The following is a 13,929-nucleotide window of genomic DNA, read 5'->3' on the forward strand; positions in this document are numbered from 1 at the left end:
TAGTGTATAGCGTACCAAAATCCACAAAAATGCAATATCTAGATAAGTGCGGCGATGTACCGAGGCCTAACCTGAGCCATGTGGATATTGCCAAGAGTTTGGCAATGACTGATTTTCAAACCCAGGAGAGTCCTGCTGGTGAATGCAGCTCATCTGAGCAGGTAATTAACCTGTTCTCAGGTCTGCAGGAATTGTTTGATAGAGAGCAAGTCAGGAAAGAGGTACTAGTCACAGCTAGTAGATGTTCTAACTATTTTAATGATTATTATTCTCTAGAAAATCCGGACCGTGGTAAATGAGATAGAGCAGTCTACCCGAAACATCCACACGGCAATACAAGCTGCTCATCAGTGTACTCTCAAAGACGGTACGCTATCGAGGTGGGGGTGTGCCCTTTAGGAGTTTTCAACATATTTGTAATACACTAAAGTGCAAACTCTTGGCTGGTGACATGATTCCAGAGGAGTAATACTGGTATAATGCAATGCATGTAGTATGTGTATGACTGAGCTGTCTAGCACAGCAACTCAGGAGCAATGAAACTAAACCATACTAGCGGAGGCATGCTGAAACATTAATTTAAGAACAGAGACATGTACTGTGGACTAGGATCACAGCAAGAAGCTGGAGACTAAGAGAAGTATGGCTCCTCGAGTCCTGGTGCTATAGGATCCGGAGCCAGCAAAGAAGCCTCCTCTCGAGACAACAAACCAGTCACAATTCTAGCTTTCTACTTTAGTGACCCTTTTCCATTGTTCCTGGTACGGGATCACTTTAGCTGTAAATACATAGTCTACCTCGAATAAAGGCCGCGTGTAGTTAGCACTTAGCTTTTATTGACTAAATCTGCTGCTAAAAAACTGTTGCTGTAAATGCAGCGCTATGGCACCCAGGTGAGTAGATTCACTTGTCACGAACAAACAATTAACCAACGGACTACTATACCCGTGGCCGCCCACGCACGCCTCGAATAATTATATAGTTTCCCACTTTGTCGTCAGTTCTCTGCTATAAATAATTAAGGCCACACAAAATTAATATTATGTTTCACGGACTTTTAATCCCCCAAAACGGTCCAGTGTGGGCCATGAATTTCATAATATCATTATAAACTACAAACGGAGTCACAACACACCACAAAAAGTACTTTAGCAAAACAGCTAGATCACGTGACACGTGTCACATTATGACCTAGACCACTAATAAGCATTCTGCAAAAAATATGACCTGGAAAATCTGTAAAACACCAAAAAAATTGTGTGGCCTAGTTGTAGCAATTAAGACCGATTGACATAATCACTTGATAAATACCAACATGTTTTAGTTATGATGCATAATGGACTGTGAAATGACTTCACTATCAGCTGTGAAAACAATCCCAGGCTTTCTGAAAAATAATCACTCTACTCTATACTCTATCATTTTACATTTTATAGCACTAAAGGTGTGCCAAACATTTAAAACTGTTTTCCCCATAATCTACAGTTCCTGCTCTGTGCTTGAAGATAAGACCAATGTTTGCCGACCCTAAGAGACAGATTCAAACTCTTAAGGAGCTAATACCAAAAGATTCTTACTACAGGTATAATCAGGAGTGCATGCACTCCTGGTATAATGAATGAATGACTTGACTCTCTATATCAAAGGTCATTTACATTTGCTAGTAAATCGGCTTGTACTTGTACATTTACTTGTATGTAAGGTGCTTTCCCTTGTACTTGTTCCCTCGGTTGCTTGTAAATGGGTACTTTCCCTTTAATTGAGTCTACCAACATTTTTAACTAAGTCTTCACTACGATACTAATTAGATCTGCCTGCCCCAGATTCAATGACCAATGGAAACACTCATTTCAGCGTCTGTGTTTCCTGTCCTCTTTCCTCGTTTACCTGGAGACTGAGAAGCTGGCCACTAAACTAGAAGTGGCCACCATGCTAGGAGGTAAGGGTTGAGGAATAGTACAGTCATCATTATTATACATGTACATGTATAACATGTGTATGTACACTGAATAAATCAACATGTAATTTGCATATAATTACACGGTTTTTCACTGTGTTCAAAACGGTTATAGCTGGGCTTTCGTTTGATTTTAAGTGCGTATTTTGGGAGAGAAAGCTGACATTCGTAGCAATAAGCTTAGCCTTCATTGTTTGACCTGTGTAATAGTGTGTCCCTCCTCGATCCCTCAGTTGAGGCCAAGGAAGATGATGGATTCCATCTTGATTTGGATGACTTTCTCATTGGATTACTCTTCATGACCAATGAACTGGTGTGTGTGTGTGTGTGTGTGTGTGTGTGTGTGTGCGTCTGTGTGTGTGTGTGTGTGTGTGTGTGTGTGTGTGTGCGTGTGCGTGTGCGTGTGTGTGTGTGTGTGTGGGGGGGGGGGTATAAAATTATGATCGACCTTTTAGGTGTATAATCGTGCTGAGGTTTTGCCCTAGCTCTTGTTGTGAAGTTACTCATTACTACATATCTGTGTTTTCTGAATGGAAACAGTATTTTAAAGCTTCTTATTTACTGCAATGCTATAAAACCTGTCTATAGTGGTCACCCTATTAATTTGAACAGGTCATTGTTATAATACAGCCTGTCCTCAAAGTCTCCAATCATGTGTTTCGTGTTGGTGTGCTCAAGGGTGACCTCTATAATCTCACTACTGTATATATTGGCATTAATGTAGAAACCACTTTTTTTCCTTTGTAGCCTCGTCTTGCTGTGAACAGTGTCATTCTAGAAGACTACCAACGCCCACTCGCCATCTCAACCTTCCTCTCTGATGTCACAGCTGGCTTCAGACTACTCAATCTCAAGAACGATTTCCTGCGGAAGAAATTTGACTCTTTAAAGTACGATGTAAAAAAAGTAGAAGAAGTCGTTTATGACGTTTCTATCAGAAAGTTTAAGTGATTAAAACAATTTTAATGTTGTTTGTGTGGGAAATTACACTTTATGAATTCACTTCCTGTTCACCTCATCATGAATATCATTACTGTGCTAATTGCATGAGAAAAACTCAGTCGTCACTTTTTTGTGTATTAGCTAGCTAGCTAGAGCCACTCTCTAGCCATGAGTTTTTTCGGTTCTGGGCAAACTCCTATAGTGAAGCGACTCCTCAGCTACAAGAAGACCCCTGATGAGGAGGACGGAGCCGAAAAGTGGGACGAAAAGGCTGTCAAGTCCCTCATCAAGAAGCTCAAGAAAACTGGTACGTTTATAACCGGACAAACCATCTGTTTTCTGAAGCTGTAATAGTTCTAGCACTGTGTTACCAAGGTTAAACAGCTTTTACCTACTAGCACTTAAAATTAACCTAATTTCCATGCTTGTAGAGCAACAAAAAACATGCTATTGAACTGTTTTGTACACAAAAAGTACACTATGTTTTTGTAGATAAAATGTCGACCTTGCACACAGCAAGCTTGAGATATCCCAAGCTAGTCCGGCTGGAGCTGCATAACATATTTGTTGAGTGCGTTGATCTTATTACCCCTCCCCCACTTTGACTCAGGAGGCCTTCAAGAGCTCGAGAAAGCCCTTTCATCGAATGGCATAGTTCCCACTGGCTGTGTGACTATACCCAGGAGCCTCGATGGACGATTGCAGGTATGTTTAGTTAATCTAATTTCATGTGTATAAAATAGAAATAATTATTCGGTATGCTGGCCTACTGGCCTATCTTTTGTGAAGGTAATCTTGTGTTATTAGTTCAACTTTGTGGATATTACTATACCCAAATGCACTCCATTACTGTCTGGGAAAAATGGGGATTATTTCTGTATATTGTAGTAGGTACTTCACAGCTCATTAGTTACCACCTACCTTATTCATCTATCTGTCTGCTTTGCCTCTGGCTACACTGTAGTAGTATAGTGTAGAATATTATACTGAAACTGCTACATGTAGGTGGTAGGCAGATAATTAATTGGTTTGCCCAGGGAATTCTTATTTTATAAATGACCTTCAGTAGTAAATATTTTGGTTTAGGTTTTCAACCCCAAGCTTTTATTGATAAACTAACACCCCCAATTATATGTACACTGCTATCTGTAAACACACCTTCAAAGCATACCTTTGCCCACAGCTCTCACTGAACTATGGGTTGGTTGTGGTTTTATTCCTTATATTGTATGCACCTCTACTAAGTTTGCTTGGCACCAAGGCTCTGTTTTGTAGCAACTTGGGGTGTGTCCAAGGAATGATTTGGCTGGGGGGTAAGAGAAAAACATGCTTTCTCCATGACATTCACAAATTGCACCGTTATTTTGCATAATGGTGACAAGTTTATCAAAAGTAACCACTTTTAACAGTAGGTGCATACAAAGAGTCAATTGTTTCCTGTGAACTTGCACCCCAGGCTGTGTTGCCAGGGGGGCTGCTTTAGAGTGATCTCTCTTTGATAGACGTAATGTTGACTAATTGTACATGTACTGAGTATTTCCTACTATGAAAGGTTTCCCATCGCAAGGGCCTGCCGCATGTGATCTACTGTCGGATGTGGAGATGGCCAGACTTGCAGAACCACCATGAGCTTCGGGCGATCGGACAGTGCCAGTTTGCGTTCAGTCATAAGAGGGACGATGTGTGTGTCAACCCCTTCCATTATGTCAGAGTAGAAACGCCAGGTGAGGGAGTTTTGTTTTAATATTCCTTAGTGCTGTGTTAGTTGTCATTGTGATCCCAAATACTACTTCTAGTCAGGGCATAATTAATGTACTCAGTGTATAGCATTTATTGTGACTCCACACACTGATTCTAAACTGGTTTAGTTCTATCTAAATATACTGGTAACTGCTTCTTGGTTAATAGCCAATTTTTAGAATTAGCATATGTTTTTGTCATTAATGTGGTGCAGTGAGAAAATTAATGTTCAGGTGTTTGGTATTCAAGTTCTAGCTTTGATGCCTTGCCCAATTATGCTAGCATAATTTTGAGACTAATAGGTGCATTGAGCATTATGCCAGCCTAATAGGCAACAAATATTAGCCTATTAGGCAATTTTTACCAAATTTTGGTAGAAAGTATTTATAGAAGCTCAATAGCATGAATAATGCTAATAGTTAACCTTTACACTACTTCTGAGCACATGATCCAGGCCACATTGTGGCAGACTGAGTATATACTATGGAAGGTGCTAGTACTACTAGATCAGTTGACTTTTTTCTAAGATTTCTTTCACCAATAATACTTCTTTAAAAGATTATATAGAAGCATCTGTGATGTCTAGTATAATTCTGGTTGATGATTTTGAGACTAATGGGTAAGAATTAATAGATCAATAGGTACAATGCATGAGACTTGGAGACTAGACTATAGGCAAAATTTTGAGTATAATTGGGCAAGGCCTCCCTGAGTCATCAGGCTGCGGTTGTGTGCATGTACTGATTTCCTGTGGCTAGAGTAGGTCCAGCACCACAAGCCCCTCCTTGTGGCCCAACTAGGGTTACCAGGTGTGAGATAACTGCTTTGATCTGAGAGGAAGTTTCCTCTGTGGCTGTTGACTGTTATCCTAGGTACAACACCAGTCCCACCTGTGGCCCAATAGTGCACCCACAAACTCACTAGTAGTTGAGAAAGTTTACTTACCTCTGTTCTGGATTTGTAGACATGTGCATTGCTTTTAGTAGTGCCCAAATTTTCCCAGATGATTAGTGTTTGTCTTCATTATGCTGGCTAGTACATTATTGTATGAGAGTACATTTAATTATTTTTTTACAGTGAATATTTGCCCCTAGTGCTACTAATTTTACACGCTTTAACTTCATAATGTCCTGTCTTATAAGCTTGTTTTGTATACACAGTGGATTAGTTATAATTATATAGAGAGTCAGACACTTGACAAATGGCCCTAGCTGTAGTTGGGCTAAAGCTGTAATATATAGAGTGTAGATAAAGTTAGAGACACTTGTCCACACTTGTAGTAAGTATTATTATAGAGCTGCAGCTCAGGCAACTTTTCTCTTCTGGTTGTAGTCAATTATGTTTAAGTGAGTGTAATTGATATAACAGCATTTGCAGGGTTCTTTGCATAGTTGGTAGAGGGCTTCTGTTCTTTTAAGCCTTTCCTGTGAGAAGTACAGTGTACAAGGTGCCACAACACACACTATAGATAACCTCTCAAAGAAGTGATAATAGCTAACTGGTGTTAATTGTAACCACTGTACTATAAGGCATTTGTCTGGGTGCCTGTAGCTACCAGAGAATCACTCTAAAAAGGAAGGGAATGTTTACCCACAACAACTGAACTGAAATGAAACTTGATCTTTGAGGATGATCATAATTTGTAGGCTAACAACTAGTGCTTGAAGTAAGTGAGGTCACCTGGCTGATTTGTTTATCCACTTTAATTAGCAAGCGGTCCCCACCCCACTTATGTCTGGTCAAAACAGTCAACAATGCCAGTGCCTGTCCTAAAAAAATGGCTTGCTTTTTGTACCTGTCAGCAATAAAAATTAATAAAGGCTGATGGAATTCATGGAAATCTATCATTTTTTCGATGAAAGTTCTGGCCCTTGTTTTCATTTATATTTGACTCACTTACGTACACATCGTAAAGTATAGTACCCTAACCGAAACGCAATGGAATGCTTAATTTTAGCCCGTATAATAAGTAATATCATTACTACAAGCTATTTTAAGAGGGATTGAATCTCACAGTGACACTAATTACCCCCCACAGTGCTCCCCCCTGTACTGGTACCTACCAACATGCACCACGACATCCCTGTATACCGTCCCCCTCTCCCTCCTGATGACACACTCCCGGCGAATATGACCCTGCCCCCTTACAGTGAGGAACAAGTTTGTTATAAGAATAATTGTTTATTTCCTCCAATTAATACCGTATTTTATCTTATTGAACGATTGTGATAAAGAAACAGAAAAAGGAGAGCCTGTGTAGAAGGCTATAGATGTCCCTATATTTTACTAACACACTTATACCTGCTGATACAAAGAATCCCTGTAGAGGTTGAAATCAATCTGTGTGTATAGAATTATATAGTCATGTCTATTATAGTGATTGTGTTCACTTCACCCATCTGTACACCCCCTCGTACGTACACACACAGCAGGTGATGAACCCCCTACCTATCATCAGTCAGAGGACGGAAATGGGCTCTGTGTAGACAGCCCCCCAGGGCCGGGCAGCCAATTTTCGTCTTCAGGTGGTGAGTAGACTGTGGGATTGTATTCACCGAGGCTATATATAATTACGTAGAAATGAAGTTTTACGGTAACAGTAATAAACCCAAATTTCTGAGTTGCTAATTAATTAAGTGTGAGTTAAAAATTTATGAAATTATTGCATAATTAATAAACACACACACACACACACACACACAGTTGGATCCCCTCTCTCTCCTTCATCGTCTGGTCCCGAGTCTATCCCTCCACCATCCTATGGTAAGTCTATTATTTTATTTTGTCTCCCTTACTTAACAAAATTCACTTTATATGTCTATATAGATTGTAGGTTGTGTTTTTATAATTATAGCTGTCATAATTATAACCACTGTGGTGAGTGCCACTAGAGTATTTGTTTTGAATGCCTCTCCCCCATAAAAAAAGAAAAGAATATTAAGAGAGAGAAGTTGTTATGATGTGGTGTAGGTGTACCACTGAATGACCCCATTCTGTAATTCTATCTATTGCTGTTTGGTCATTGTAGCCTAAAAAGTAGTTTTTTTGTCATAGCAGGCAATCTTTGTGATGAGGTCACTGAAGATTGCATGTGTTTAGCTCTGATCTCTCCCCCACTCTTAATCACTAGCATTCCATAGTGTGAGAGATGAGTGAGGGTTTGTTTTGATTCCATGTCCACAGGACTGATAAAGCAGCTTGAAAAGTTATATAGGTAGTTTATTAATAACCTGCCAGAGTCAACTAATTCAAATGGTCACATACATATACGATAACCTTGATCATAGTTAGGCGACCATGACTTCAATATCGTAAAATTATATTGTTTCACAATTACAAAAAGTACTATTTCTTACATACCATAATTATCGTACTGTAATCCACAGCTGAAAGCCCTCCACCTTCGGTCAGCTACGAGAGTGTCAACTATCTTGAGCCGGCATACTGGTGTTCTGTCTCGTACTATGAGATGAAAAACCGTGTAGGTGAAATCTTTCAAGCCTCTAAACCGAGTTACACTGTCGATGGCTTCACTGATCCAAGCTCCTCTGATCGATTCTGTCTAGGCCTCCTCTCAAATATCCATAGGGACCAGCAAATCGAGCAGACTCGAAGATTCATTGGTAAAGGCGTCCATCTGTTTATGGTGGGCGGTATCGTGTACGCCGAATGTGCCAGCGAAGCTAGTATATTTGTGCAAAGTCCAAACTCGAACATGGGCTTTGGTTGGCATCCTGCAACTGTGTGCAAGATCCCCCCAGGCTGTCACATGCAAGTGTTCAACAACCGAGACTTTGCCGACCGACTTGCTTCGAGTGTACATTCTGGATTTGAGACAGTTTACCAGCTTACACGCATGTGCACAATTCGTATAAGCTTTGTAAAAGGATGGGGTGTGGAGTATCGGCGGCAGACGGTCACCGCTACCCCTTGTTGGATAGAGGTTCATCTGAACGGCCCCTTGCAATGGCTGGACAAGGTTCTGACGCAAATGGGTTCACCAAGTACAATCCCTCACTCTGACTCCTAGACACACGTACACCATTCCTCAAATCATAACTACTATACTCTATAATTATTATCCGAACAACGTTGCTACACACAACAATGTATTGTATTTCACTGGACAGTTTTGTTTTTCACAAAGTTACTGACTTATTATAGTTTTGTATCTCAATAATTATTATTATTCACCAGATTTTTGTAAGTGATTATTATTATCACTTCTGTATACTTCATCAAGTTTGATATGAATTTTCTTATTAACCGTTATAATTATGCAGGTGTTCAGAGGTCCTCTTGTCGGAAATTAAACGTTCCTTTTAGCTTTAATTCTCAAAATGTAATTAATTTTGATTACCATTAAGTGTATAATTAGTAAGACCCTCTAAATGTGCGGACTATATATAGTGGAGGGGGGAAGCTGAAGTGTTGGGTTTTCTATAGACATATCTGTTGTTAGGACATGACTGAGCTAGTTGAGAGGCTATAGCTATATGACTAGTGGCTAGGCCACATGGGGAGAAACTTCCTCCTGCCTCCCACGTATATACGGCATATCTATGAATGAAGCTTGAACAGTATGTATTAATTAATTAAAAGGACTTGTCTTTGTTTTAAGTTTTGTTGTGCTACCAATAAGATTAGATCATTAGTTTGGACAAAACCTGTGTTATGTATGCCTTCTTTGGTCTTCGAAAAGCTTCGCATGCTCTATAAAAATCTGTTCCAATTATATACCTTGATGATACAGATATGGTTGGCATATATATAGACTGGAAACCACTAGCTCCCTTCACTGCGTTCATGGGGGTCGACTGGCAAGCTGCTGTGTTAAGAGTTGTCCCGTTGGAAAGCAATTACAACAAAATGCGTAATGCATGGGTGATATTGCTTCAGCCTCGAGAACAGACCGCCAGTGATGTACTTATAATTCGAGGCCAGATAAAATTTCGTGCAGTAATAGTTAGCGCGTGAGCAGTGGCACATGAATATTTGTGACATTAGCATTCTTGTGGGAGCGTGACATTCTTCACATATGCACTGGGACAACTCTCAACACGGCAGCTTGCCAGTCCCTAGAGCACAGTGAAGGGGAGTGGTTTTCAGTCTGTACTGCATAATTATAGTACCCTGATACTTCAGATTATGACGTTAGCGTTAGAAAAATAATGCTGCATAGTGTGCAATGATGCAGGAGTCATGCCGGCTAAGGGGGAATCTGTGATTGAGGCTTTAATTGGCCGGTGCATGTATGTTATTTTGTTAGAGTAGAGCAGAGCATGCATGGCTACAATTATTCTTCATGCATAGCAAACGTCTGACACCCTGACACTATTTACCCACCCACCCACACACACATACCACAGATGGAGCTTCTCTCTTCTCCACCACCTTAATGGGTACGGAGCACATCCCTCCACTCTCATTCAGTAAGTCTATGTACTTCACAAATATTTTCATTTCCTCTGTATAAAGTATTAAAAGTTTTCCCAGTATTAGTACAACTGCATGGGTAGTAAAAGTGTTATTAAGAGTATAATTATGATATAGAGAGAGTATCGAACGTAGGCATACTGTGTATCAGATGTATGCATTAGATGTATGCGGAGAGTAACGTGACTTCCTGTATCTGTAATCTACATCACCCACACTTGGATTGGTCAGTGTGCAAATTCCAAGCTTGTGACAGATACAGGAAGTCACGTTACTCTCCGCATACATCTGATGTACAGTACGCCTACGTTCGATACTCTCTTCTCTATCATATACTCTTGGTACTAGATAGTGAGTTGCATGCCTTCTTTTCTTTTATACGCCCTTGATGATATTTCCATGCATAATTCCACCTATAATCATTGTTACAGTAGTACCGTATGAACAAAATAATATTATCATAATTATCGTGTGAACAAGCTATTATCATAATGATTATTCTATACAGCTGAAAGCCCCTCACCTCCTTTCAACTACAACTTCGTCCACTATGTTGAGCCGGCTTTCTGGTGCTCGGTACAGTACTACGAGATGAAGAACAGTGTTGGTAAAATGTTTCAAGCTTCTAACAAATCTTTTGTTGTCGACGGTTTCACCAGTCCAAACTGTTTGGACCGATTTTGTTTGGGGGTCCTTTCCAACACTGAAAGGGAGAAAGAGCAGAAAATTGAAGAAACCCGGAACAGTATTGGCAAAGGTGTCCATCTTTACAAGGTCTGTGGTATCGTGTACGCGGAGTGTTTGAGTGATGCACGTATCTTTGTTCAAAGTCCTGTTGCAAACATTGGTTATGGTTGGCATCCTGCAACCGTCTGCAAGATTCTTCCTGGGGAAAATATTCCAATCTTCAACTTCCAAAAGTTTGCTGCTCAACTTGGTCAGTCTGCGAATTCTGACTTCGAGACTGTGTACAAGCTTTCACACATGTGCAAGATTCGTATCAGTTTTGTAAAGGGATGGGGTATTGATTATCGGAGACAAAGCATTACCGCTACCCCCTGCTGGATTGAGATTCAATTGAACGGTCCCCTGGAATGGCTGGACAGAGTCCTGGTAAGAATGGGATCTCCGAGCACGACCCCTCACTCAAATACGTAATTCATCCATTCTACTTTTTATATCGAACTTTGAACTGTAATTGTTAGTGTGTTGGGTTATTTGTCACAGGCCAAGCGATCATTTAATCACTGAATTGTCATTCATCGATCATCACTTTTTGTAGATTTACAATGACAATGTATGTCTTGAGTTGTATAATATAAAGCTTAATTAAGAGCCGTATGTGAAAATGTATGGAGCGCCATAACATCAAATGAATAAGGTCGATGATGTACAATTCTTAGACATGAATTTTGTCCTCTATGGTGCTCCATAAAAATAAACATGCATGCCAGTACATATAAAACGTGCACTTATTACAATACACAACAATATTCAGTTTGTCAAAACAATCAGGCAGCTGTTCCGTATGAGATGCGTCGTTGATTCTCCTCTTGCAATAAACCCGCTTGAACTTGATAATTTATAGGATTTTCCATCCGATCAGGAAAATTATAAGAGGTGTCGTTTTCTTCAATATCGATATTATGATGCTGTTTCCAATGACTACCCAGCTCTTTCACCCTCTTAACACACAATTTGAAGCAATTTGTTGACCATATCCTCCACATAGTAACAGCTACTAAATACACAAATGGAAGAACTGCAAACATTCCGGTAAGAACAAAAGAAAAGTTAGCAAAACGAACTGCTTTCAGGCTAGCTTCAGCTGAAGCACTTGCCATCACCATAATCAGAACAATATTCAACATTATCACAATATCGATTAAGTTGTAGATACGAAACTGCTCTTTGTATGGCTGTACCAGTAGCTGGACGATGACTATTAGTATCATAAACACGGCACAAATAGGGAAGGAGTAAATATTTCGTGAGAGGGTAAACAAGACAAACATAATGATTTGAGAGAGAAAGAATGTTATAGAAAAGCATCGACAGTCACGAGTTCCATTTGTCCCGTCCTTGTAGTAACCTTGGTAACAGTAAACAAACATATCAACGTGTTGACGCTGAATACTAAACTTGTTCAGAACTCGTTGAAACCAACGCATTGGATAGATGACAAGAAATACAAGTAGAAAGATAATCACAAAGATCAAAACAAACAAAGCAGTGATAGCGTAGGGAAGGTGTTCTTTACTGAAGTAATCCACAGATGCATCCAGGTAGAGAACATAGCGGACACTATACTGGCTACTGTTACTGTGTTCGAATGTGTACATCTCTGTATACAAAAGGAAATCAAAAGAAACATCAATCAACTTCAAGTATGAGAGTAAAAAAAAAGTGGCGAAAGCTTTTACAAGCGAACCCTCAAAATCAAAATTTTTATTCCTGAAAGAGCCTAGAAGTTTGTGAAATGGTTTCCAAAGCCATACAATGACCCTTACGTCACGACCGTGCATATTCACTAGTATATAAGTAACAGAAACTAGTAACAATGGATAGAATGCAATTGCATAATCTAAAGCAAGTGCCTGTAGTGGAGTTACACTCACGCATATCGGTGGGATAATTGTCCGGAAAAAATCCAAATTCCAAATACCATAAACACACTCGAGTAGTCGAATAAATATGTTCATCCTGTTCCTGGCAACTCGCAAGAAAGACCTGGCTACTATAGGGGAAGCTACACTTTGACAGAGAAAAATGAAAGCTTTCATCCATGGAGATGTTCCACTGAATTTGAAACCCACAACACAGAAAAAGAAGAATGTTAATGGAATGTAAGCAACTGCTATGTACTTGATCCAGTTGTAGGTCATGTTCTCTCCCGTACAGTTCATGCAGTCCATTTCATACGAGTACACAAGTGGTGAATACCCTGGTAAACACTGCCCACACAGTGTTGAACCTCGATTGTATTTTTCGCACATTTTGGAGTTCAAATCACTCACATTAGCTGGTAATCCATAATACAATGTGTCAGCAATACGATCACAGCCAAAGAAGCACACTCCTAGTTCAGTCTTTCTTGTAATGCTATCATACGTCATGCAATAACAGTCGAGTATAGACGTCTGAGGAATTGTGGGATCACACAGAACAGAGCGATAGGGAATGTCACCACACGCACACTCTCCAATCGTATCATTGAAGAACATCCATGGGTAACATTCTTCGTTTGAACCAAGCAGCTGATGAGATGTTAATTTTAACTCTGCTACAAGAGCACCAGGTCTTCCATCGCTGGCAAATGATAACGACTTGCAAGGCAGTTCTATCTCACCAAGCTGACAACTACTGTTGTCCACACCGTTGACTGTGTCCACATAAACCACAGCTTGATGCTCCGAGCAAAGCACCAAACAAATTACCACACTCAAGTACAAGGTGACTAAAACTTTATATTTGAAGAACATCTATAATAATAATCGACAAAATAGATTCTATAATGAGCTGATTTGGTCTATTGGAATAAAGAAAAACCACTACTCTACATTTGTGTGTCTCAGTATAATATTATTAATAACTCTACTAAAATGAGTCAATATTGCATGTTCAGTTGATCATAACCATCAGGCAGCTGTTCCGTATGAGATGCGTCGTTGATTCTCTCCTTGCAATAAGCCTGCTTGAACTTGATAATTTATAGGATTTTCCATTCTATCAGGAAAATTATAAGAGGTGTCATTTTCTTCAATATTGATATTATGATGCTGTTTCCAATGACTACCCAGCTCTTTCACCATCCTAGCACACAATTTGAAGCAATTTGTTGACCATATCCTCCA

General features: G+C 39.8%; 3 protein-coding genes across 7 annotated transcripts; 2 read left to right on the forward strand and 1 right to left on the reverse strand.

Moving 5' to 3' along the window:
• Positions 1–50: 50 nt before the first annotated feature.
• On the forward strand, positions 51–2,970 carry LOC135336594 (translin-like). Of its 2 annotated transcripts, none has more exons than XM_064532455.1 (6): positions 51–221; positions 277–367; positions 1,486–1,582; positions 1,809–1,939; positions 2,191–2,270; positions 2,705–2,970. In XM_064532455.1, the coding sequence occupies exons 1-6, from the start codon at positions 105–107 to the stop codon at positions 2,906–2,908; spliced, it is 720 nt and encodes a 239-aa protein (XP_064388525.1). In that variant the 5' UTR covers positions 51–104; the 3' UTR covers positions 2,909–2,970. The 2 variants fall into 2 exon arrangements, with proteins under 2 accessions (XP_064388525.1, XP_064388527.1); XM_064532457.1 differs by having other exon boundaries at positions 1,824–1,939.
• A 23-nt stretch (positions 2,971–2,993) lies between these two features.
• On the forward strand, positions 2,994–11,413 carry LOC135336522 (mothers against decapentaplegic homolog 3-like). Of its 4 annotated transcripts, none has more exons than XM_064532363.1 (8): positions 2,994–3,206; positions 3,510–3,604; positions 4,467–4,623; positions 6,678–6,788; positions 7,069–7,167; positions 7,343–7,402; positions 10,009–10,071; positions 10,584–11,413. In XM_064532363.1, exons 1-8 carry the CDS (start codon positions 3,068–3,070, stop codon positions 11,231–11,233), a joined length of 1,374 nt encoding a protein of 457 aa, XP_064388433.1. In that variant the 5' UTR covers positions 2,994–3,067; the 3' UTR covers positions 11,234–11,413. The 4 variants fall into 4 exon arrangements, with proteins under 4 accessions (XP_064388433.1, XP_064388431.1, XP_064388432.1 ...); XM_064532361.1 differs by having other exon boundaries at positions 2,995–3,206; positions 4,452–4,623; XM_064532362.1 differs by having other exon boundaries at positions 2,995–3,206; positions 4,452–4,623; positions 7,072–7,167.
• A 128-nt stretch (positions 11,414–11,541) lies between these two features.
• Positions 11,542–13,598, reverse strand: LOC135336466 (uncharacterized). The gene has a single exon (XM_064532269.1). The coding sequence runs from the start codon at positions 13,555–13,557 to the stop codon at positions 11,587–11,589; it is 1,971 nt and encodes a 656-aa protein (XP_064388339.1). The 5' UTR covers positions 13,558–13,598; the 3' UTR covers positions 11,542–11,586.
• Between the last annotated feature and the right edge of the window lie 331 nt (positions 13,599–13,929).

Source organism: Halichondria panicea, chromosome 5, assembly GCF_963675165.1.
Source record: "Halichondria panicea chromosome 5, odHalPani1.1, whole genome shotgun sequence".
Taxonomy (NCBI): Eukaryota; Metazoa; Porifera; class Demospongiae; order Suberitida; family Halichondriidae; genus Halichondria; species Halichondria panicea.

What these genes read in the sequence shown, in the direction of transcription:
- LOC135336594 (XM_064532455.1), top strand. Translation starts at nt 105, where the DNA reads ATGACTGATTTTCAAACCCAGGAGAGTCCTGCTGGTGAATGCAGCTCA. An exon ending in GAGAGCAAGTCAGGAAAGAG is followed by an intron (nt 222 to 276) that starts GTACTAGTCACA and finishes ATTATTCTCTAG; the next exon opens with AAAATCCGGACCGTGGTAAA. An exon ending in CCAAAAGATTCTTACTACAG is followed by an intron (nt 1,583 to 1,808) that starts GTATAATCAGGA and finishes GATACTAATTAG; the next exon opens with ATCTGCCTGCCCCAGATTCA.
- LOC135336522 (XM_064532361.1), top strand. Translation starts at nt 3,068, where the DNA reads ATGAGTTTTTTCGGTTCTGGGCAAACTCCTATAGTGAAGCGACTCCTC. An exon ending in CAAGAAGCTCAAGAAAACTG is followed by an intron (nt 3,207 to 3,509) that starts GTACGTTTATAA and finishes ACTTTGACTCAG; the next exon opens with GAGGCCTTCAAGAGCTCGAG. An exon ending in CATCCCTCCACTCTCATTCA is followed by an intron (nt 10,072 to 10,583) that starts GTAAGTCTATGT and finishes TATTCTATACAG; the next exon opens with CTGAAAGCCCCTCACCTCCT.
- LOC135336466 (XM_064532269.1), bottom strand. Translation starts at nt 13,557, where the DNA reads ATGTTCTTCAAATATAAAGTTTTAGTCACCTTGTACTTGAGTGTGGTA.